Source organism: Lycorma delicatula, chromosome 10 (genome assembly GCF_047948215.1).
Source record: "Lycorma delicatula isolate Av1 chromosome 10, ASM4794821v1, whole genome shotgun sequence".
Classification (NCBI taxonomy): Eukaryota; Metazoa; Arthropoda; class Insecta; order Hemiptera; family Fulgoridae; genus Lycorma; species Lycorma delicatula.
The window spans coordinates 107,131,615-107,156,787 of NC_134464.1; the positions used below are offsets into that span (position 1 = coordinate 107,131,615).

Sequence of the window (25,173 nt, forward strand, 5' to 3'; positions counted from 1 at the left end):
AAAAAATGAAAATTGTAAAAATGAAGTAAAAAGTCAGTCTAGTAATTCTATTTGCTCTGATTAATTAAAAAATTGGTTTAAAATAAAAATATTTCTTTAAAATGCCATTAATTTAAACTATACAAATTATATAATTAAATACTGAAGTAAACCTTATTTTACTAATAATAATAATAAAAAATATCTACAAATAATGTTCAAACTATAATCCTCAGGAAATTGAAATTTTGTGGAACATTTTCAAAATTGAATTGAAACTTCTTTTATGTTGTTGGTTACCTGAAATACAGAAAGAAAAAATAATAAATTCAGTATTGAAGGATAATACTTCATAATTGGTAATATTCCTTATACTCAATCCAAGTTTGACTCCTGCAACCAATTGGAAGCTGGACTGCCATGATAGCAGATTTAAAAAATGTTAGTTTAGACTAATTCACAGCACTAATTTTCCCAGCTTACTGCAATAGTTTTGAGACTGTCGTACACTGAACCCCTATGACATAAGTAAATGTTAACAGTGTACAAATCTGGTAAAAAAAAATATACAAAACATTACAGAAAAGTTGGTAAACAATGTACACTTGTCTCACAGACAGGTTAAATTTTATGATAAAAAAGACTTCTTTTTTCATTAAAAACCATATTGCGCATTCTTATTATGGTAAACACTGTTTTGTATCAATACATAACTTCAAAAATAATTTTGTTTTTTTAATACAAAATTATGTACAAGGTTTGATAAAAAAATATGCAAATTTTTTAATTTCCCAGGCAGTACAAGTGTAATTGTCACAATTGTTTTTTTGTGTTTTTACACTTGTCCCTAACATATATTTATATTGGTAGCAATAATGGATGCTTAGTTTATTGTTGGTCATCAGAAATGTTACATGTCTTTTGGTATTTTTGGCGAGTTTTTAATGCTGATATCGTCACATCACTTGGCTAATATGTGCCATTTTTTTTTTTGCTCATTTGTTCAAGCAATTTTTTCAGATGTTTTGGGCTTGAAACATGTGGCAGCAAAATTTGTTCCAAAATTGTTGAATTTCGACCAAAAGCAGTGCCAAATGAACAGTATTCAGAAGCTGCTGAATGAAGTGAACAACATTCCAAAACTGCTCAAACAGGTCATAACTGGAGATGAAATCTGGGTGTATGGGTATGATCTCAAAACTAAGGCCCAATCATCCCAATGAAAGCTTCCTGAAAGGCCAAGACTGAAAAAAGCTTATCAAGTTCGATCAAAGTGAAGTTCTGATCACTGTGTTGTTTAATTTCAGTGGCTTAGTGTATCATGAGTTCTTGCCAGCAGGTTGAACAGTCAATAAGGAGTACTACCTGTAAGTTCTACTCTGTTTACACAGAACAATCCAAAGAAAACGCTTCGATTTTAGCGAAATAATTCATGGCAATTGCACCACAATTATGTACCTTCTCATATTTCACTGCTTGTTTGTTAAGTTTTGGCCAAAAACAACACCGTTATGATGCTTCAGCCTCCGTATTCACCAGACATGGTCCTCTGTTACTTCTTCCTATTCCCAAATCTGAAAGAACCATGGAAGGATGACGTTTTGCAAACATTGAAGAGATAAAGACAGAATCGCTGAAAGAGCTAAATGCCATACAGAATTGTATTCGAGGGTTGGTTCAAAGATTGGAAAAAGCACTGGACAATATTTGAAGGAGAGTACATTGAAGATGACAAAAACAATATTGATGATTTTTTGAGAAAAACTAAAATTCTGCTTATTTTTTTACCAAACTTCATTTCATGATATGAATAAATTATTATTCATACATAACACTAATCATTATATAACATAGATAATCATATTTAAACTATTAAAATAAACCACCTAGTACAGAATATTGAGATAATTCCATTATTGGAATTATTCAAATCATGACTGAGAATTTGGGATCCTGCCAAAGTACTTTCATGGAAAAATTAGGTAATATATATCTCATCTCAATATTCTGTGCTATTTAGTTTATTTTAATAAAATTTAAATATAACTTAACACTACAGAAGTGTAATATGGTGTAATATACAATTAATCTTAATTATTACTCATACAGTACTTGAATACATTATGTATTCATAATTATATAGCATAATTTATACTACTTATATACAAAAACTGTACAGTATAGATGGTGCTACTTTAGTGGCTTCACTGTTTCTATTTCATTTCAACTGTCAAATTATTTTAATTTTAACATTATAATTCACAGTTTACTGATCAGAGTTATTGACTACATATTTAATTTCCACTATTAACTTACGTATTTCATTTATTCATTGCCAACTGACTTTTTCTAAGATTAATATAGTATTTTATTTACTCCACTTTAAACTGAAATTAAAGAAAAACTTTCTCTTCAATTAAGAATTTGTTCACGTTGGTCCAACAAAAAATCCTTCAGTAAACACTAATTTGAGCTAATTAATTTAAAAACTTCAGTGTACAAATAAGAAAAACTAACACAAGCTTTGTGGTATATATTTAATCAAATTATTCATAAGAACAAGTTCCTGAAAAATTCTTAACAGCTCTTTTAGTGCAGAAAAATCTGTTGTGTATAGCAGTACTTAAAGTGTACTTTGACCACTTCTTTAAACAATACTTTTTCTTTAGTACAGATCAAGATATGTCACTAAGAATACCATGATTTATACCATCCATATAAATGTTTTAATTTATATTCAAATAAATAAAACTAAATGTCATCAAATGATACAGAATCACATTTCCAATATTATTAATAAAAGTAAGGCTAGCTTTAAATAGCATCAGAGCTATTGTATAAGTAGAAATAACTATTTTTACATACATCTGTTACTAAAACAGCATTTTAAGCTCATGAAAGAAATTTCAACTCATCATATAAAGTCCAAAACCCTTACCGTAAATTAAAAAAAAAAACCTGTGATTTATCACTAACATTAATGATATACACCAAAAAGATTCAACAGTAACTTACACTGAACATTCTAAATGATATGCAGTGTTAAAATTTTATTTCTTTCAAGCACATTATAAACTTAATCTATTCTTTATGCAAACTGACAGTAATGAAAATGGCTCTACTTTAGTTTAAAAAATAGTTATATTTTCTTAAAACAAACATTAATTTTTACTGTTTTATTAAAATTATTTATGTAAAACTCAAGCATAACAAATAATTACTGACCAATGTGTTTAAAATATTTCATATTTATGCAGAGTACTGTTGTATGAAATAAGAAAAATTATTCTGGCTTCAAATAACATCATAAAATTATTATGCTGAAATTTTAGAAAATACCATTTGTGATTCTTCAAAAATCTGCAACACATATATATTTTTTATCAATTTTCTGAAATACGTAAGCAATTAGAATAAAACAATTTTTTAAACAGATTATTAAAATAAAAATAGACGAATATATTTAAAAATAATCTAAACACAGCATTCACTTCATGTTATTGATTATTAATATTAATAAATGAACCACCTAATAAAACAAATTTTACAAATAATTTTGATCCTATTCAATTTCCACAAATAGTAAATTATGTTTAAATCATAACTTTCATGTTTTAGAAAATATTTGTGAGCAAGTTTATTTTTTTCATATTATTTTTAGTTATATGTATTAACAAATTGAGAACTGAATATAATAAGTAAATTATTTCAAAAAATATATTTTTTATCACTTTCATTAGAAAAAATTCTAAATATGTGTTTTATTCCTCTATATTAATTAGTATTAAGAAAAACTTTGAAAAAGGAAAAAACACAGACTGTATATCATAAACATAGAAATGTAATACGTCACCAAATAATGAAATTCAAATTACGGTTCACAAACATTATATATAGAACATCAATGTTGTAAATGTACAAGAACTGAGATGACTGTTTGCATCAATGGTCAGGATAACATGAAAATTACTATGTTCATTAATAGCAATGGCAAATGACAACTTATTCATTCACAGTTAAGAGCAGATAATACCTTGATGATAAATAAAATCTTTCAAACCATATAAACAGACTAAATATTTATTTTGTCTATCTATTTACAGATTCTAATTTAAGTTATCTGAAAGAAACTTACTAATGGACCACTAAAGGAACATCAACTACAAAAGAAAATTGAGAATCTTTTACTTTGCGAGCATATGGAAGGACTATTTTCATATCTGAGGGTTCAACAATAAACTGATTTAGTATCTGTAGTGAAAATATATTACACCACTTTAAATTAAATAAAACTAGAATTTGTTTAACTGGGCATTAATGTAAGAGATCATGAAAAGTAATAATTAGTTTAAGCTGAGTTTACAAAAAGTTAGAGCGTTAAAAAATTTCCTCCCTGAATAAAATCAATGTACCTAGCAAAATTAACACCAGTATCTTTGAAAAGTAAATTATTCTAGATTTGTGGTTCAGGGGTTATTAGTATTTAACCCCCCCCCACAAAAAAATATGTGAGCTATCTAAATACTGAATAACAGAATTTGCATATTCATCCATAATAAATTTCAAAATTTTCAAAAAACAGTTTCCACAAATCATAAATAAATGTTTTAATTATAGAATTCAAGAACTGAAGATGTAGGATCCTATGAAAATTGATTCTTGGAATTAATATAGTAAGTTTAACTTTATTTATTGTATTTTGGTGATTTATATTTTATTTAATATTAAATTTTATTAGCACAGTGTGGTAAATACACACGTGAGCGTGCACGTGCATGCACACACAGATGTCCATACATAGAATACATAAAAATAAATAATAATAAATAAATAAAAAACTGGTTTTCATAAAAAAATATTTTGTTATACATGGAAACTTATGAGATACCTGTATACACTAGTCGGTTAGGATTCACTTTGTTTGCCCTTCCCTTCTAGTTGGCCAACTTTGTTCATTATTCTCAACCCCAAAGAAGCTGGGGCCTCAATGTATGTATGGCTTTAATGTATGTATGAAAACATGAATGTGCTCTACAAATTTTAAAGCAATCAGTCTGTTGGTTCTCGCACTATACTGTTGCAAACGATTAGAACTGCCATAAACTTTTGCACCTATATATTAGGTAAATATATATAAACTAAAACTAAATACATTTGTCTACAGACATTAAAGACATATACTTTGTGATCCAAAAACTTCAAATTACCCTCATCAGGTACTTTTTCTATCAACCTTTGCTTGATCACTCATAAATCACTTGCTATGGAAAATTTTTCAAGAGATAGAAGTTTTTTATGTTTAGCCTCTAGAACCATCGTAAAGTATTCAGAGGATGAATGAGGATGGCGTGTATGAATGTAAATGAAGTATAATTGTACAGTCTCAGGTTGACCATTCCTGAGATGTGTGGTTAATTGAAACCCAACCACCAAAGAATACCAGTATCCATAAAAAACTGCCTCTACTAGGATTTGAACCTTAAAATTTTCAACTCAAAATCAGCTGTTATGCAATGACAAGTTTACCACTAGACCAACCAGTGGGTTTCTTAAACGCATCTCGTAAGTTACCCGTTGCATCTAAAATGTAAAAATCTTAATTTTTTTTATAGCCCTTACTCATCAGTGTTTGTTGAAAATAAGAAATGCACATTCATTCTGCTGTTCCAAAACATATTAGACTGTTCACACCAACCTGTTTACTTTCAACTGGTATTATAATTTAAATCCAAAAAAAATATCACTGCCTAAATTTCAGTCAGCAGTGACACCAATTGTTACTTATTTTAAAATTTGCTCATGTATATGTGACCTCCTTTTCTAAATAAATTAATGAAAGGTAATCATATTTTAGAAAAGTGGCAATATACTAAATTAGTATATTCTTATAAAAAAAGTAATGAAAATACAAAATAGTATAAGTGCATAAGTGAATAAATCCACCGGGGTGATCTAGTGGTGAACGTGTCTTCCCAAATCATTTGATTTGGAAGTCGAGAGTTCCAGCGTTCAAGTTCTAGTAAGGTCAGTTATTTTTACACAGATTTGAATACTAGATCGTGGATATTGGTGTTCTTTTGTAGTTGTGTTTCAATTAACACACATCTCAGGAATGGTCGAACTGAAACAAGACTACACAAGGCTACACTTCATTTACACTCATACATATCATCCTCTGTATTAAGTATTATCTGAACGGTAATTACCAGAGGCTAAACAGAAAATATAAGTGAATTATACATTATTAGTAGAGACTAGTAATCAAAGCAGTTAGCGTGACTTAAAAATTATTTAAAAATAAATAAACAAGACGAATAATAACAGTCCCTTAATTAACAAATTAAAGAAATACAAAAGTAAGTTAAAAAGTTGGGAAGAGTCTCAAATTCTAACTAATCACTTATGTACTAAATAACAGCACTAGTGTTGTAAATCTTAATAAATTATAATTTATTAACTTACACCAGCAATTTTCTCCCAATGTGATGGCAAAATGAATTTTATTTCAACAACCTCATTGATTATTCTGTCTGTCTATACCATCCAATCTAACTAATATCTGCAAAAGATAAAAATTTTTTTGGGTCCTGAAAACAAGTAAATCTTGGTTTACATTGTCATAAAAACAATACAATTGCAAAAGTGAAGCAAATATATTACTTTTTTTTTGTCTTCAGTCATTTGACTGGTTTGATGCAGCTCTCCAAGATTCCCTATCTAGTGCTAGTCGTTTCATTTCAGTATACCCTCTACATCCTATATCCCTAACAATTTGTTTTACATATTCCAAACGTGGCCTGCCTACACAATTTTTTCCTTCTACCTGTCCTTCCAATATTAAAGCGACTATTCCAGGATGCCTTAGTATGTGGCCTATAACTCTGTCTCTTCTTTTAACTATATTTTTCCAAATGCTTCTTTCTTCATCTATTTGCCGCAATACCTCTTCATTTGTCACTTTATCCACCCGTCTGATTTTTAACATTCTCCTATAGCACCGCATTTCAAAACCTTCTAATCTTTTCTTCTCAGATACTCCGATTGTCCAAGTTTCACTTCCATATAAAGCGACACTCCAAACATATACTTTCAAAAGTATATATTTAGTTTCAAGTATATATTACTTGAAACTGAAATTATGCTGCTCTATTCATGGTCAGCGAGACTGATGACTAATCAGTCTTTGTTAATGAATTGTTAAAATGATGTAGTGGTTAGCATACTAGCTCCTAAATCATTTAATCTTGAGTTCAATTATAGACATGAGTGTGGTATTTTTTCACCTATAATTTCATCTTTGAAATTAAAATACATGCAAAGCATGTTCAAGGTCATGTAGTATAAAAAATGTGTACATTTAAATATAATTAAAACAATTTTAGATTAATTTCAATTTCAAATGGATTTTGATATTTAGTTAATCATTTAGTAAGTACTAATCAACATCAATACTCCCAACATACTTCAACATAAAAATACATGAACTATAGGAATATTAAATACAAACAGTTGGAAAATGGAGTTGCAAATAAACTTGTGGAAAAAGTAAGAGAAACATAGCTACCACTACCACACTGGCAGCCTCACTTCACTTATATACACAAAGTATTCTTTGATCACTGGTGCTATGGGTGTGGTAACAGTTAATTCTCTGAAGTAAATTTACCCTCAGAATAAATAGAAAATATTGAAAAGTAAATTAGTTATACTATACAATGTACATTTGTAAAAAATACAAATACAGTTATTTTCCCAGTAAATATGCCCAGAAAACATACAAATGACTTCAACAAAGTTATTAAAATCTGATAAATGTTATAATATTTATAACAAAAGATAAAAAGTTTTTCTATTACATAGTTATATCATATAATCTACTCGATAGAAAAAAACTGAATTTTACAACACTAAAAAACATGATATTCTCTACATTATTCTTATTCATTACAATTTATTTGATGATAACCAATAGAAATTATGGTAAATTGTTTTCCCACTAGTGTTATTTCAAAGTTCCATAATTTCATCTACAGATTTTATAAAAAAATCTAATGTTTAGGTATATTTCGTAACTTTTTACCTTTTGTCAAAGGATAAAAAAAAAAATGTTTTCTGATGGTCGGTTCAATATTACAGCCATTAAAAAAAGGTGCCACCAACTCTTGCTGAAGACAGGATTTTTTTTCACTGAATTGTATATTTTATTAACATTATAAAAGTTTTATACATTACATAGTTTCACGATTTTAATTAACAATTTGCTGGTAAAATGGCTCTTCAGGAAAGAATTTTCAATTAAACTATTGAAAATCTTGGTCATTTGTTTATTTAAAGAGCACTGTTGCTTCAATTAAGTGTGCAATACATTACAAAAAGCTTAGCTTGTCTGAACAATTGCTACATCATGCAGAATTTGTCATGCGACTATTTGTTAGAACTTCATGACAGATCCAGCGGATTAGAAATGATAACACCAGTGTCCTGGCACGGTCATGTGGTTATGCACATACAGAGTGAGCAACTTAATACTATACTTAACACTAGAGAATAAACACAAATGAGACATGTAACATTTTATGAATGAAATGAATATGTAAATTTAATTAAATTCTGTATTTACATTAGAAATATTTTACATATTTACAATATATTAAAAAAAGATGTTTGAAGTGAACATCCTATGCAGCAATGCACTTATGTGATTTAGTGACCAAATTGATAATCACCTGATGCAAAATGATGTTGACAATGCTGTCAGTTTCTTTCTGAATTTTCACCTTCAGTTCATTGATAGTTTGGGCATTTGATTCATAAACTTCATCCTTCAAAGAGCCCAAAGGAAAGAATTGCAACTAACCATATCTCTTCTTTTTTTTTCCTGTTTAGCCTCCGGTAACTACCGTTTAGATAATTCTTCAGAGGATGAATGAGGATGATATGTATGAGTGTAAATGAATTGTAGTCTTTTACATTCTCAGTTCGACCGTTCCTGAGATGTCTGGTTAATTGAAACCCAACCACCAAAGAACACCGGTATCCACGATCTAGTATTCAAATCCGTGTAAAAATAACTGGCTTTTTACTAGGACTTGAACGCTGTAATTCTCGACTTTCCAAATCAGATGGTATGTTCACGCAGTATATGAACATTTTATACTACTGAACAAAGTAGAAAAATCACAGTCCACACACTACGACAGCTTGATGCGTACTGAGTGTAGAAATGTTTTGATGCCAAGATGGCATGAAACACTAGGCACAAACGTAAGTTACTTTCTGGACTACCATATATATATATATATATATTAAATAAATTAACTCAATCCACCCAAGTACAGAAATAAGAAAACTCTTACCTAATTTTTTATTTATTATTTTTCTTTTCTTAATAATTTTATGATAGTACTTTTACAGGATCCTGCATCTAAATTTCTAAATCAGTATTAACATCAGAAATAGAGTGTTTATTATTTATAAGGTGATCCGAAAGGATTTTATCAATAATTTTGGAAATAATATAAGATAGAGAAGATATAAGATCAAGAAGCGACCTTTGATTGATTTTACATCTGCTCCATCTTATATTATTCCAAAATTATAGATAAAATACTTAGGATAAAAATGAATTTACATTACAGCTACAACATAAAAAATGGGTACAAATTTGTAAATAAATTAAAAAACTTAACAATTGGCAGGAACACTAGGGTGGCGAGTTATGATATATAAGTAACATTTATCCTAGTGTACTTTTTGATAAAACAATTCATATAAAAAAAATTAAATTAATAAATAATCCTGAAGACCCTGAATTTATTGATAACAGCATCACTATTATGAGGAACATATGTCAACAAAATTACTTTGAATTTAATAACAAATTTTTATAAACAGGAAAATACGTTATCTATGGGATTTCCTTTATTTGCTATTATGTCAGAGATGTACTTACAATATTTTGAGATTAAAGTTGCCTGTGGCATTATTCACACTCATAAGGTTTTATTATGGACTTGTTATGTTGATGTTTTTGTCATTTAGATCCGGTTATAAATAATGAACACCTCATAATTTTGAATAAACTTAATTCATATTATTATAATTAAAAATTTACTTGAAGGTATAAACAAAACAATCAATTTTCTAGATGTTTGTATTGAAATTAACAAATATAATCCAACTGAAGTTTCAAAATACAGGAATCCTATAGCCAATAAAACCTCAATTTATACAAAATCAAATTATCCTTGTTCTCATAAAATTGACATATATACAAATATGATTAATAGAGCTTTCTATTATACGCAAAATAATAAAGAGAAATTAAACAAAGAAATAAATACTATAAAACAAACTGCAATTCAAAGTGGATGCAGTGCTTTGTTAATCGATAATATATATAAAAAACAAATATAAAAACTTAATAATACTATAATTTTGAAACCGATACATAACACAGAAGGTTGATAATGTTTACCTAGAATATTCATACACCAATAGTATTGTTGAAAATATAATCAAAGTTTATGACAAGGATAAATTTAAACCTGCATAAAAAACTAACAACAACAAGCTAACAATATTATTATTGTGTATTTAAAAAAACAATAATAATACTGATTTATACAATTTATGTGGGGTTTATAAGACAAAATGGTAGTGATTGTGAGGATATTTATATTGGTAAAACCAATAGTGTTTAAAACCAGATTTTATGAACATTTTAGGTATTATAAAAATAAAAAATTGGGCTTTCCTAATATGGCAGATCACACCTTATAAATAATAAACACTATTTCTTCTGATGTTAATACCGATTTAAAATAAAAAGGATATTTGAAATTAAAAAAGGAAATATAAATAAAAATTTAGATATTTTGGAAAAACATTTTGTTTATATAAATATAAGCAAAGATTCAACTTGATCAACCTACGTACAGATTATTAAAAGAGATATATTCATAAAAGCTGCAGTAGATAGCAGCACTTTCATAGATAATACATGAAATTTTCATGTATTCAAATAGCACAGTATTCATATTTGGCTAGCCACGTACAGGTTATTATATGTTTTTATTTTATTTTATTTAACTTAATGACTTCATATGTCTTTGCAAATGTATATGTAATTTTAATCTTTTGTGTTTAATATGTAATGGTATACACATTTTATATACGACTGATGTTGCAAGATCCTATGAAAGTACCATCGTAAAATTATAAAGAAAATAAGGTAAGTTTTCTTATTTCTGAACTCGGGTGGATTGAGTTGATTTATATTATATATTTAGACTATTAGTGCAGAGGTGATGTGGGTCTTGAAAGGATTGATTTTAGAAAAATAATATATATATATGCTGACTTCCATGAGAGTGTCTCTGCCTTTCATCTGGAGGTCCTGGGTTCAAATTCCGGTCAGGCATGGCATTTACAAAATTGTCATTTCATTTCATCCACTAGCAATACCTAATAGTTATCTTGGAGGCTAAAAAAAGGTGAATCGTGAAGTTCTCCCTATATTTTCATAATCTATACTTCTTATGAAAATAATAAAGTTATAAACTTATAAAATAATAAAGTTGACATAAACATATATCCTAATATGTTTTGTTTGTGAGTTACAGCTAGTGAAAGATTTTAGCTACCCTGGTTAAATGAAGTGCTTTTGTGGTTGCCAACAGAAAATACATGCTTGGCCTCCCCAGCATTTTTATTGCAGAGTTGTTTGCTATTAAGGTTTTAAATATAATTAGGCCAACACTTCGATATGTACTTGTTTGCTCAGATTCTATGAATGCGTTACAGGTGATTAGTGATGTGTACTCCAGACACCCTGTAGTCTATGAGATTCATTGTCTTATTGCACAAATGAATAGATGTAATACAAATGTGAGCTTCTGCTGGATTCCGAGTCATATTGGAATTTCAGGCAATGAGTGCCCTGGTAATGTGGCAAAAGAGGCTTGTTTCCGGTCTCCTTTGACCAATTGCATTGTTTCTAACGATCTTGTCTGTACTCTGAAGAGGGTGGTTCATGATGAATGACAGAGTGAATGGGATGCTACTATTAACAATAAACTTGATTGAATTAAGAACATTTTATCACCTTGGAGCTCCTCAAACAGAAATAACAGTCAAGAAGAAGTTACTTGTCATTTGCGAACAGGGCACACTAGGTCGATCATGGGTAACTGATGACACAAACAGATGCACCCCTTTGTACTCGCTGCAGCTAACAGTGCACCACAACCTTGTGGAGTGTATGTGTTATGCGACATTACGTTGCAAGTTTAAACTAGGGAGTAACATGCAAACTATCCTAGGGGATAATTAAATTATGTTATACTTTATGATTTCTTAGGGCCATTCATTTATATTCAAATATTTGAAATTACTGTGGTGTGTTTCAGCCATTTATGTCATTTTTTGTAAAGTAGATGGTAATTTTATTATTTTAATTGAGATGTATAATGTGATATATCTTTGTGATTTTATTTTGCATTAGCGTACATTACAGGCTTTTTCTTTTTAGATGTATTTTTATCATGTCTGGGTGATAACACGAAAGTGTTTTTTGCCTAGGAAAAAAATGTAAGTCATACTAAAATTTTTAGGATGTTAATTGAGGGGCAGAATTAGTCACTTTTTATCGTTTTTGACCTGAAAAATCGAATAAAATAAGCCCCAGAACTGTGTCTGCAGTAGATTTTGAGAAATCTGGGGTGAAACCTAATAAACTGGGGTAAAAACTCCAGTTTTTTATATTTGACATACAATAACTTTGTTAAATGGGTAATAAACAAAAACCAAATTCTTTTTGGTAATGAGAAAAATTTGTGAAAACAAATTATGCTGTTAAAAATTTTAAATAGACTGGAAATAAAACTGCAATCATAATTACTCAGATAATTTTTTTATAAATGATAGAAATGCAATAAATTATTTGAAAAATTATTTCAAAATTGGTAATAAAATAACAGCTGATCAACAATGCACAATACAATATTGTATTTGTGTTAAAATCATTTTGTTAGGTACATTAAGAATATCAGGTACTGTGAACTGAGCTGTCATTAGCAAAGGTTTACTATGAATTTTAGTTTTAAGTAATCAGGTTGCCATTGAGGTAATGCCGTACTTACGTACAACAGAGAAATATGCTGATAAGGTATTAATTTTGGGTGTGTGTAATAATGGTAATGCTACAGCTGCTGCAGTAATGTATGAAATACATTAAATTCCAAATCGCATGATTCCAGACCCCAAAATAATTAATTAAATTTTTCGCAATCTTCGGGAAACAGTTCACTACCTCATATTCATACCAACTACAAACAATCTGTCCAACATAATACTGTTATGAGGAAATCATTACTGATATAGTCCAGGCATCAGTACATGATGTCTGGAGGATACTTAAAACAAGTTTTATCTTTATCAAAAAACACTCAGGAGTTGGTCTGCTTTGCTTGGAGTTCTGCAGCTGGTGGAATACAAATTGTCAATTCTACAATTGTTTTTTTCTTTACAAACGAGACAAATTTCACTTGAAATGGCATCAACAACTTTCACATGCAGAAGTAAATTCTTATGAAATGGCAGAAAGAAGGTTTCAACACTGATTTAGCATCAGTGTATGGTTTGGTCTTCTTCGCAATCAGCTGTTTGGACCGTTCATTTTACCTAGCCACTTAAATGCTTAGGTCTGCTTGCACTTTCTTCAAGAATTGCCACAGCTGCTTGAAGATTCCAGAACAATGGTGCGTCTCCCCACTTCTCTTGCACTGTTTCCACTCACTTAAATCATCATTTCCCTGAGAAATGGATGGTTGTGGAGGTCCACATTCCTGGACACCATGATCATCTGATCTACAACCTTTAGATTCTTGCATGTGGAATGAATGGAAAATATTGTAAACAAAACAAATAAAATACATTCTCATGGGAAATTAATTAATTGCCTGCATTGTGGATGTGGCTGAGCAACTTAAGGACAACCCTGAAGAACTAAAAAGAGCAACAGAAGCGTGACAAGAAATGTGTTGAAAATAGCGGGCTCATTTTTTAACTTTTATTATAAACTGGTACATACAATGCACTTTGGTCTAGTGTACAGTTTCTAAATAAAATTTGAATTTTTCTAACTTTTCTTTGTTTTATTCAACCTATCTTGCACAATTTTGTCCAGAATTAAATTCTATATAAGTTTTGTATTTATTATCCATTTAACAAAGTTATTGTATGTTAAAACATAAAAAAAACAGGGTATTTTTACCTAATTTATTGGTTTTCACCCCAGATTTCTCAAAAAATAGTGCAGAGACAGTTCTGGAACCTATTTAATTCAATTTTTCAGGTCAAAAACCATAAGAAATCATTAATTGTCTCTTAATTAATATCCTAAAAATTTCAGTACCATCTCATTTCACTGTGGTAGTTGAAATCCGAGTGAAATCTTTCACTAGCCGTAACTCATAAATGGAGCATTTTAGGACTTGTTTACATGAACCCATTATTTTCACAAGTACAATAGGTTATGAAAGTCCGGAAGGACTTTGTGACACCTCTATATACAGTTGTTTATAAAAATCGTTTCAAGAATTCAGGAAATGATCCCCCAAATTAAAATAAAGAAAACTTCTAAGTCAACATAAATCGCAAATGCTTAGTTTACCAGCTATCCACCATTTTGTATTTTTAACATAAATTTATTTTTCAGGAATGGTTAATTGTATGGAGGTGAAATTTCATATGTTGCTAGGGTACCTAGAAATTTAATTGCATAAAAACAGAACACCATGTAAACCTTTTAATTATTATCTTTATTTAGTGCAATAGCCATCATAAAGATTCAATGCTATCACATCAAACACTCATTGTGGTGAAAAATCAAGCCCTATATATTTCAATGTGTCGATACGGAACAATTTAAGGATGGCCGAACAGTTTGGAGGAAGCATTTTGAATTATAATAGCTGAGATGCTTCGCGACATTTTGAGGATAATGTGGAGATGCATAGCTCTTATGTTCAGCATGATGATATCCTAGCATAGATCCAGTGAATAAGTAATTCATAACTACAAATGTACAAAAATATTCAAAATATATATGAAGTTCATTTGCACGTTTGTCTAGCAGTATGGGGGGACTTCTCAGACATACTCTACAGTATGCCGTTACTAATCTTGCAGCTGTAATCAGAAAGATATTTTCTGAATATATTTACAAGAAGTCCTTTTGTCCATAAAAATCACAAATTTCCAGACAGAAGAATTTAACAAGGGTCTGGATTTTCACAATGAAATACTTTGAGGTTTCCTCAGCAATAAAAACCATATGCTGAAAAAAATATGTACTGTTTGTTTAAAATAATTTATTTTTAATGATGTATTTAGTACATTTATAATATTTATTTTTTTATTAACAATATATATAACTCATTATCTAGTTGGTATTCACATTATTAATCATATTTTGACACACTTAAAATTATATTTTACATAGTAAAGAATTTTATTTATAATCATAAGCTAATAAAATAATTTATTACTTTTCGTAAATGTATAACTAACGGGCAGGAATTGCAATTATTAAAGGTACACAGAGATAAATTAGATTGGTAAGTAAACGGGTACGCATAGTTATTGTAAGTACATCAAATAATAGTTAAAAAAATTTTGAAAACTACAATGCAATTATAAAATAAAAATTATTATAAAATTATGGTTAACAATTTTCATAAAATCATTTAAATACTTTAAAGTAAATGCATTATTATTTTCTTAATTTATATATTTTAAAATTTTATAATTGTAACAAAATAAATTATAACTGTTAAATACTGCTCAGGTTTTTCTATAAGTTTTAAACTTTTTTCTATTCTTTAACGAGGTATAAATGAGAAATTAGTAAAATTAGTTAATTCATATTACAGTCAGCATTATATTTGATAATTTCTTAATGGTTTCAAGCCAACTAAGTGAAGAAAAATTATTTTTTGTGAACGTTAATAATTGATAAAAAACTGAAAACTTGAAAAAAGAAAACTACATAATCCTTCACATTTCATTGAATTATAGAAATTTATATCAACTATGATTATAAAATGGTAGAAAATCCTCTATATAATTGTATATTTCACTTTTTAGTAGTGTAGTACAAACAGCTATGTATTTGTAAAGTTAATTTTTTTAGCAGTACATAAGTTCCTCCGGTCTTAGTAACAAAAAGACTAATAATATGAAATTATAAAACAGCAGAATGCAAAACTAATTTCATGTAACAATTACAAGAGTAATTTATAACTGATTTTGGGAAAGCTTATATAAAAATGTATAAATAAATTTAATTATTTAATTCATAACTAAATTATAATTTACTCTTTAAATAGTATACTTTATTTTCAATTTAAATTAATAGATAATTTATTTGGTTTTTAGAAATTTGTAATATTTCAATCGATTTTAAAATTTTCTAAGCCCATGGATCAAGTTACAAATTCATTAATATTAAAGTCGCTGCTAAATATTTTTGAATGAACCCTGCAGTACGGTTTGCTGTTGATTAGAATTGGACTGTGGCTAAAGAAAAATTTTTAATTTTTTTCTTGCTTAATGTAAAAATTTTGACATGTTCATTGCCTGTAATTAATTCAGTAAAAAAAATTACAAGAAAAATCATGAAGCACATATACCTTTCAAAGTTTTTCTAAATTGTTAATATTTCTTTGCTTTTATTATGTTTTAAAAATAAATAATGCATTATCCTGTCTGCTATGAAAAACACAAAAATCACAGGTCACTAAGAATATACATCCGTTCCATCGTAAAAGTTATGTAAAACTCAGTTCATAAAGTGAATCTTAATTTATTAACATTATTTATCTATTCTAACAAACCAAAATAATATTGTTTATTTACTATTTCTATATCTTCCTCTTGTATACAAAGATATTTTTAACATTTTTTTTCAAAGCGATTTTGATTTGTCTTTTTTTATGTTTTTCTATGCGATTCTACAAAACAACATTTTTTAATATGACAAAAGTTAAAACATTCCATATAAAAAAAATATGGATATTTAATCCATATATATATATACTTGCAATATATTTGAATCTGTGCAAAATTGAGGAGCGCTATACTAATTTTACGAAAAATAAATAAATTAATAACTTAATTCCTTACTAAATATTATTATAATTCATTCTTAAATAATATAAAATTTCATTTTAAATTAAAATAAAGTTTAATCTATTTGGTTTTTAGAAATTTGTTATAAGATTTTCCTGTAACTAATTATAGGGAAATTGTAAAAACTGGAGGTTTATTTAGCGTTATTAGTAACGTACTTCAGTACAAAACAGTATAAGTAGACTAATCGATGAAAACACATGTCTATCAAAAATCATCTCTTTTCACGTAATGTCCATTAAAAGGAAATTTCAATCTATCTGAGCTGTATTTGAACCTGAAATAAAACAACAGCGTAACTAGTGTTAACAATGTAATAAATATTTTGAAAAAAATTTTAGACAAAAAGAAACTGAAAGTAGAAACAATTTATAAAGTGATTATAATGGGTAGATGAGGCCGCAAGGAAAAAGATAATGTAAATAAATAAGAAAGTAAATACAACTTATTTATGACAATCTAGCATCTACTATTATGATATTTATTATGTTTTCTTGATCGGGTAAATAGTATTAGTTTTAATTTTATACATGGGAATATCTCATTACGTAAGCTAAGTGCTTGTGTTTGGGAATAAGTTGTGGAAATCTTACTTAATCTTATGGTAAACATGACCCAAAACTTTTAATTGGAGTAAGTCATTAAAAAGACATTTATTGGTTTTTTTTTCGAAAGTAAAACTTCACAATGACAATATTATTTTATATTTCTGGGTTAATAGGCTACTCTTTTTTGTAGTAATGGGAAAGAAATTGTAAGTTTTTTAAGTCATATAACACAATTCAATCTCCATCCATTCCAAATACAAGATTTGTTTAAGTGAACAATTGTTGTTGTATGTTTCTTGTAAAATAAACAATCCAGAATAATATTTTGTAGCTTATCAAAAATTCAAAGCATAACCAGGATCTTCTGAATGAAAAGCTGAGATGGAATGCTACACCGGGAAGGTAAAACAATTTACAGTTTCTTTGCCAGTTGTGAGAACCTTCTTTTGGCATTATTTATGATTTCTTATTTAATAAACCCTATTAGTTCATTATTAAGTCGATGTATTTGTTTTTTCCATCTGCATTTGTAAAACGAGTAAAAAATGATAAAATTAATCTTATAATATATTTAAATGTAAATTTGTCAAAATATGCAGGGCTGATTAGTTTCAGTTTTTTGTAGAATTTTTTTTTGTTCTAGTTTGTCTTTGTATGAATTAGCTTTTGTAATTTTTTTCAACAGGTATGGGTACTGGGAGCATTTATTTTTTAAGGACTGCCACTCCTCAAACTTTGAAATGTATATCTTAGTACATGAAGGTAAATAAATTTGTATCAAGTGACATTAATTATCTATGACTAGCATTAAGGTAGTTAAGTTACTTTAGTAACTAACTAAATATATATATATATGTTTTTTTTTTAATTTTTATTTTATTTATTTATATTAATAACTTTTTGAATGCTATCAAAATTTAGGTATTTGCAGTTAGAAAATAAGTAATTTATTCACTTTAATTTGAAATGTAGAGATTCCATACTAAACTATTTAGTATAGAAGAAGCTATTTATGATAAAACTAGTTTTTAATATAAATTATTAATATCATGAAGAAGTGCATTTAAACTTTCATTTTATTCATGAAGATAAGTAACTCATAAAATAAATAAGAAAAAAGTAGCAAGATGTTCTGTAAACAAAAGCATCATCAATGTTAATATTGAATATGTCACATTTATGAGTCATATTCAACTGGATCATGTGATTCGATAAGTCATGTCACTCGCTATTTATTTTCATGTTAAGTTTCAGTATATATAATTTTTTCAAAAGCAATTATCTTGGGGAAAAATTGAGTTTATTTAGCCTGTTGTTTTATCTATGCATGGTCTTTTAAAATTAATAAATTAATGTAATAAAAAAGTACATCATTTCACGAGTAATTCCTGTTAACTTTTACATACTTATTTTTTTATTCATTTTAATTATTTAATATTACAATAGTTGATGTTAAAAATTTTCAAAAATTAAAGATAATTGTTTTCCCTTAGAAGAGAATTTAAATTAGATTTTTATATTTTATTTTAGTATTTTCACATCAAATTATAAAAAATTTATTTTTATATAAAATTTAATTAATTGTGCAACAAAGAAATTCTTCCAGGTCATGGGACATAGCAATGGGGTAATATAATCTTAAAAAGGGCTCTTTTTAAGACTTCAAAAAGTTGAAATTTAATCAAAATAATTTTTTTTTAAAACAAAATAGGAAAAAAAGATTTTTTTCAGCGTTAACATTTAGTATGCTGGACAAAACTCATCATCAAAATTGTACTCGTCAGACTGGATATTCATAAACTTTGAAAAAAATCTCATTCTTTTTTTAAAATAAGCATTAATCACACTTCCAACACAAAGGTATACATTTTATAACCAGTTAATATTTATCCCTAGTTTTCAAAGCTCTAAATCGTGTAGAAATGTTTTTTAATACATTATCCATTGAATAATGAAAAAAATCCTTGGATTTTAATATCATATAATTGTAATAGTATATTTTTTCAACATTTTCCCAGAACCAATAATTAATTAGTGATTAATTTATATATTTATTAGTGCTTTTTTATTAAAATGAATTATTACAGTTCATACACTTTATACAATACACACAATGTATATATAATAATAATAATAAATATTATATCTTATAACTGTATTTATTAATATTCTAAGACGATTATACTTATTATTGTAAGTTGCATTTTTTTTTATTAACATATGACACAACATGAAGTATTATTTTATAATTTATAACATTATTCGTCTTCATCAACATAATCAATTTATTTATTAGGCAATTAGCATAAATATTAATTTTAAACATAATATATTATGCATATTATAATTATATAAAGAGTACAAGGAAATAACAAAGGGAGGTACAGGGCATACAGGTAAGTAGAATATGGGATATGAAATGCAAACAGTAAACACTATTAAGTTTATCTTCTAATAAAATTATATTATACACACATAGATATATATTATCTGTGAATTTAAAAAAAAATTATTTGAACATTTACACAATTGTTTTTAGAACGCTATATAACAATGGATATTGATATATATTTTATTATAAATATTGATATATATTAACAGCAAAGCCTGGTAATATTGTCATCCTATGATTAATAAAGTGATCAACAAAACGGTGAGATTTTATTTTATTTTTAAGAAAAGTCAAAGTTTTGTGATTTGAAGATGTGCACAACACTTGAAGATCAGTTTATACTTTTTATCAAGTATTTTTTAAGATTTTCTTTCATTATGTGTAAGCAGTGCGACTATGAAGTGACTGAGCTAAATAAAACCACATATCAACAGTTAGCAAGACCGATTAATATACAGGTAAAAAATATGTCCCAGGACAGTGAATTTACTTCAATAGAATAATTTAAAAATAATTAAGAGTAAATCTACAGTTTACTCTAAGAAGCAGTAAGGGCAAATTGATGAATAGAAAAAGTAAAAAATTACAGATATGGTGATAGAAGACTGAAGAGTACAACTCAGATAAAAGGATAGCGATGGCAAAGGAAGCCTCCAGTAATCCAGAGGAAATTACTACGTAGTAAAAGTATGAACTTAAGAGTTCAGCAAGAGTTTAGCCAAATGCTATGTATGGAAGCGAAGCATGTTTTGCTTCCGAGAGAGAAACTGGATTAAGGCTATTTGAGATGTGGATATGGAGAAAGGAAGAAGAACAGATAAAGTAAGGAATGAGGAAATAATGCACAGGATTAAAGAAGAAAGGGAACTTATGCAGGAAGTACACAAAAGAAAAGAAAACCGGTTAGGAAATGTGGTTAGAGGAAGTGGAATCTTGACAACTGTTCAGAAAGGTCAGTAAAAGGAGGAAGAAGAGAATGCAAACAGGGATGAATGAAGATAGCAGTGGTGTAAGAAACCAGTCACCAGGCAGGACATAATATGATAAAATCTATCATAAGTTTTTTGAATCTAGAAGAAACTTGGATAATCATTGTTGTATAATTGTATAGTACAAGTGATGGGTACACTGTAGGCTTATTCTTCTTGCACTTCTTATATTTTTCACTGTAGGCTTATTTGGTGATATAAGCATAATTATCACCACCTAAAGGGCTCATATAAGAGGCCTGCAATTAATTAAAGTTCATTATTTTGGGTAATTGTACTTAAAAAAAAAGAGATTTGACTATAAAATCTTAGGATGACTGCATTACACAGATTTTCTGAGAATACACACCTATACATATATAATATAAAAATTTCACATACATATAATTTTAAATTGTAATTTTATGTAATAAAACACCAGAAAATATTTTTATAAAAAATTATTTTTATCATTAAATTCATTTTATAAGCACACATATAAATGTAAATATTTTATTTTAAATATTACATATTATATAAATTATTAATTATATTACAAAATATAAATGACACTAATTAATTATTTTATTACATTCAATAAAATAAAAAAAAGGCCAGTAAATATTTATTGCCAATATTTATTATAATAACTGGGTTTTAAAGTATCCTTTATTATAGCCATAAATAATTTATTTTCCCTTGTAAGTCTTTTCAGATTTACTTAGCATGTACTGTATTACGGTCATTCACGGCCATACTTATAATTAAAAAAATCCTAGGCTCAGAACTGAAGAGGAACAAATATAAAAAAAATTTATGAAATAATTCTCAGTTTATTAAAATTATTTTAAGAAAAAATCCTCTTACTGGGGATATAAATATAAACTTGACTTTGATTTGCAATATGAATTACAATAAAACTTTCTACTGTTCTTTACCTTTTCATTTACCAAAAATCTATACTTTCTTTTTTTTCTAAATTAAGGAATAAACTACCATATAAATTTTTCTGATCTGGTGACATTTTCAGTATATAAAATTTAAAAATTAAATTTGGCAATTCACAAATGAAATTAATCTATAATAGATCTAAATAGAACCATTGCAAATTCTATGTTGTTTTTTGCTAAAGCTTTTAAGTTTAAATAGGAAAGAAAAGATATAATTGTCACTTTGGTGGATGACTTCAAATTCAACTAAATATTTTATTCAGATGCCATATTTTATATTCTTCTACTGTATACGTACTATCAGTTATTAGGCTTAAATCATATCTATATATAGATGAAGGATTCTTTCAAGGAAATGTATAATTTAATAAACAACTGTACAATTAATGCATACTTGAATGCGGCCTACTAACAGCCTTCTTCTCTTTACGGCTTATGTATCCTTTCGTAAATATTCCATCCGCTTATTACGGTATTCAACCTTGCAGTCAGAATATAGATATTTGATTTTTTAGTTTTATCATTGTTCTGTAACTAATCTAAGCTGAACAGACCTTTAACCTTCATTAAAATTTCACATGTTTCCTGAATCTAGCTTTAATTTTAGAGCAACCATTATCTTATAAAATTAATTTTTGTGAATTTTTTTTAATATGTTACCAAGCATTCAACTAATAAAGCGATGCCATCCCAAGCGGTTGTAGTGAGATACTTGTTTCAGTATTAAGTTACTCCGATAGAATCTATGAATGCATACCATATTTAAATCTGCATAATGTAATTTTTTATATTCTGACAGAAATCCTGAAATTATAGTTTTTATAAAAATAATTTAAATCGTGCAGTCGTTTTTGAGATTCAAATTTAATTTTTTTATAAAACTAAAACAGCATAACATATTATCATAATTTTCATACCTTACACTAATATTAGCACTAAAATTGCATTTTATTTATATTTTTATTCAATAGAAAAATAAAATCACTTTTTGCCTAAATTTGTTTTTTCATAAATTATCATATTTCAGAGTAAGTATTTTAAAAAGCATAAGAAAAATATAATACATAAAATTATTACAATACAATATTTAAATATTGTATATTTAAATATTGTATTGTAATAATTTAATATAATATTAAATAATTTAATATTATAATAATTTAATCAATATAATATCAAAATATTTTTGTATAAAAACCTTGTTATAAAATAATATTAATAACAAATTAAAAAGAAAAAAATGTATTACTATTATTTGTATTTATATTACATAACTCTCATTATTAACAATTAATCTTTAAAGTAATATCTTGAAATTTATTAAGTACCTTTAAAATTATAGACTAAATAAAACAATTTCATGACAAAAGTTGTTTATTTATTTAATTATTAATGTTTATTAAAATATAAAACTACAAAAAAGTAGATGTCTATTTAAAAAAAAAGATTAAATATTCACCAATTTGAAAATTAATAATACATTTTATTTCTCTCTCAGAATTAAGTAATTTTACTTTAAAATATTACATATTTACTATTAAGGTAGAAATATACAAAAGACAATTATTATCTTGACTGAATGCAAATTTTATGGGATGGAGAAGGGCTGTATTTTTTAGGCCAATTTTCTAATTCATAATAGAAAATTCTAAGTTCATTAAGTTATCTGCTGAAATAAATAATGGAACAGAGATTAATGTGCAGAAACATACTGCACTTAATATACAGAAAAAGCTTCATTTCAAGTGAGAGCCCTGAAATAATACACTTTCTCTTTAAACTTTATTTCTCATACTTTTTTTATTATTTTAAATGGATGTTAAGTTTTCTCTTTTTTATATTAGTTATCTGATATTCATTAAATACCTTAGCGAATAGGAGCATTTAGGTGGTTAAATTAACTATTTATTTTCATTTCCATTTAAATATATATGCCAGACACCTTATTTTTTGACATAATGTATTTCTTTTATTATTTCAACTACTAATATCAATGAAAATACTATTTTTCATATGCGATATCAATAATGAACATTTTCACAGGCTATAATGCTTACTCACAAATAGAGAATTATATTTTTACTGTATGAACATTAAAATCCAATGAAATTAAATGTGCAAAGAGGTCTGTCTATTTACCACTACTAATAATAAAAAAAAAAAAAAAAAATATAATGAATTCAAGCAATTTTAAATAACACAATTTAAAACAAAATAAAAAGTGAAATTAAAATTAAAAAATGGGAATATATTTATAACTTTGATACACTGAATTAAAATCATTAAAACTGTACAAGTGTATAAATTGCAGGATACTGGTAAATGCATGATATCAATTCAGTTTATTATCATTATAATTTACAATTATTTATTGTTCACCTAATATATATTATAAAACTAATAATAAATACAATTTTATTATATATATATATAATTCATTTACATGTATATGTTCAAAAACACTTATTTTACATCTATATGTCTTAACCACTGTTAATAAAAATTTTAACAAACATTTATTTAACAACTTACATTAAAATTAATACAAAAAAAGGGAAATAAAAAAAAAATTATAAACAAGTAATAGTATTATTACATTATTCTACTGTTACAGAAAAACTCAAGAAATTTTACATATTATTCATTAGTGCCAAATTTTGTGACAGTAAATTTTGTTCAAATATTAATATAGTATGACTGAAATTTACTACACAGAGACAAACATGCAAACAGCAAAGATAAACTATCAACTTAATGGATAATTACTCTTTGTATAATAATAATACTAATAATGATTTTGATATTTCAAAACATAAATAACAGATAAATATACGGTTACAAACTATTTAAATGTGGAAACATGTTTTAAATTTATCCTTGAATGAGCGATGACAAGCTTTAAAAGAATAACATGAACAGCATATGTCTGTACTGTGAGTTTTATAAATCGATGAGAATACTCCATTATTAATTTATTTGTTATCAAACCCGGTTTACAAATAAATAAAAGAAAATCAATAATTAATTATACTAATATTTTGTATAGTACTACTTGCAAAATCTATCTGCAGTTTTTTTGTCAATGTTAAAAAATTAATTTTGTAGTGTATGAAAAATATTAAGAATGACTAATGCAACAGAAT

General features: G+C 26.9%; 1 protein-coding gene across 1 annotated transcript in view; it reads right to left on the minus strand.

Moving 5' to 3' along the window:
• Positions 1-17,088: 17,088 nt before the first annotated feature.
• The window catches only part of LOC142331123 (uncharacterized), a 54,675-nt gene continuing 46,590 nt past the window's right edge, over positions 17,089-25,173 (minus strand). Inside the window, exon 4 of the mRNA XM_075376807.1 lies at positions 17,089-17,449. Coding sequence (XP_075232922.1) covers positions 17,424-17,449 — 26 coding nt within the window. The 3' untranslated portion in view covers positions 17,089-17,423. The remainder of the gene's footprint in view (positions 17,450-25,173) is intronic.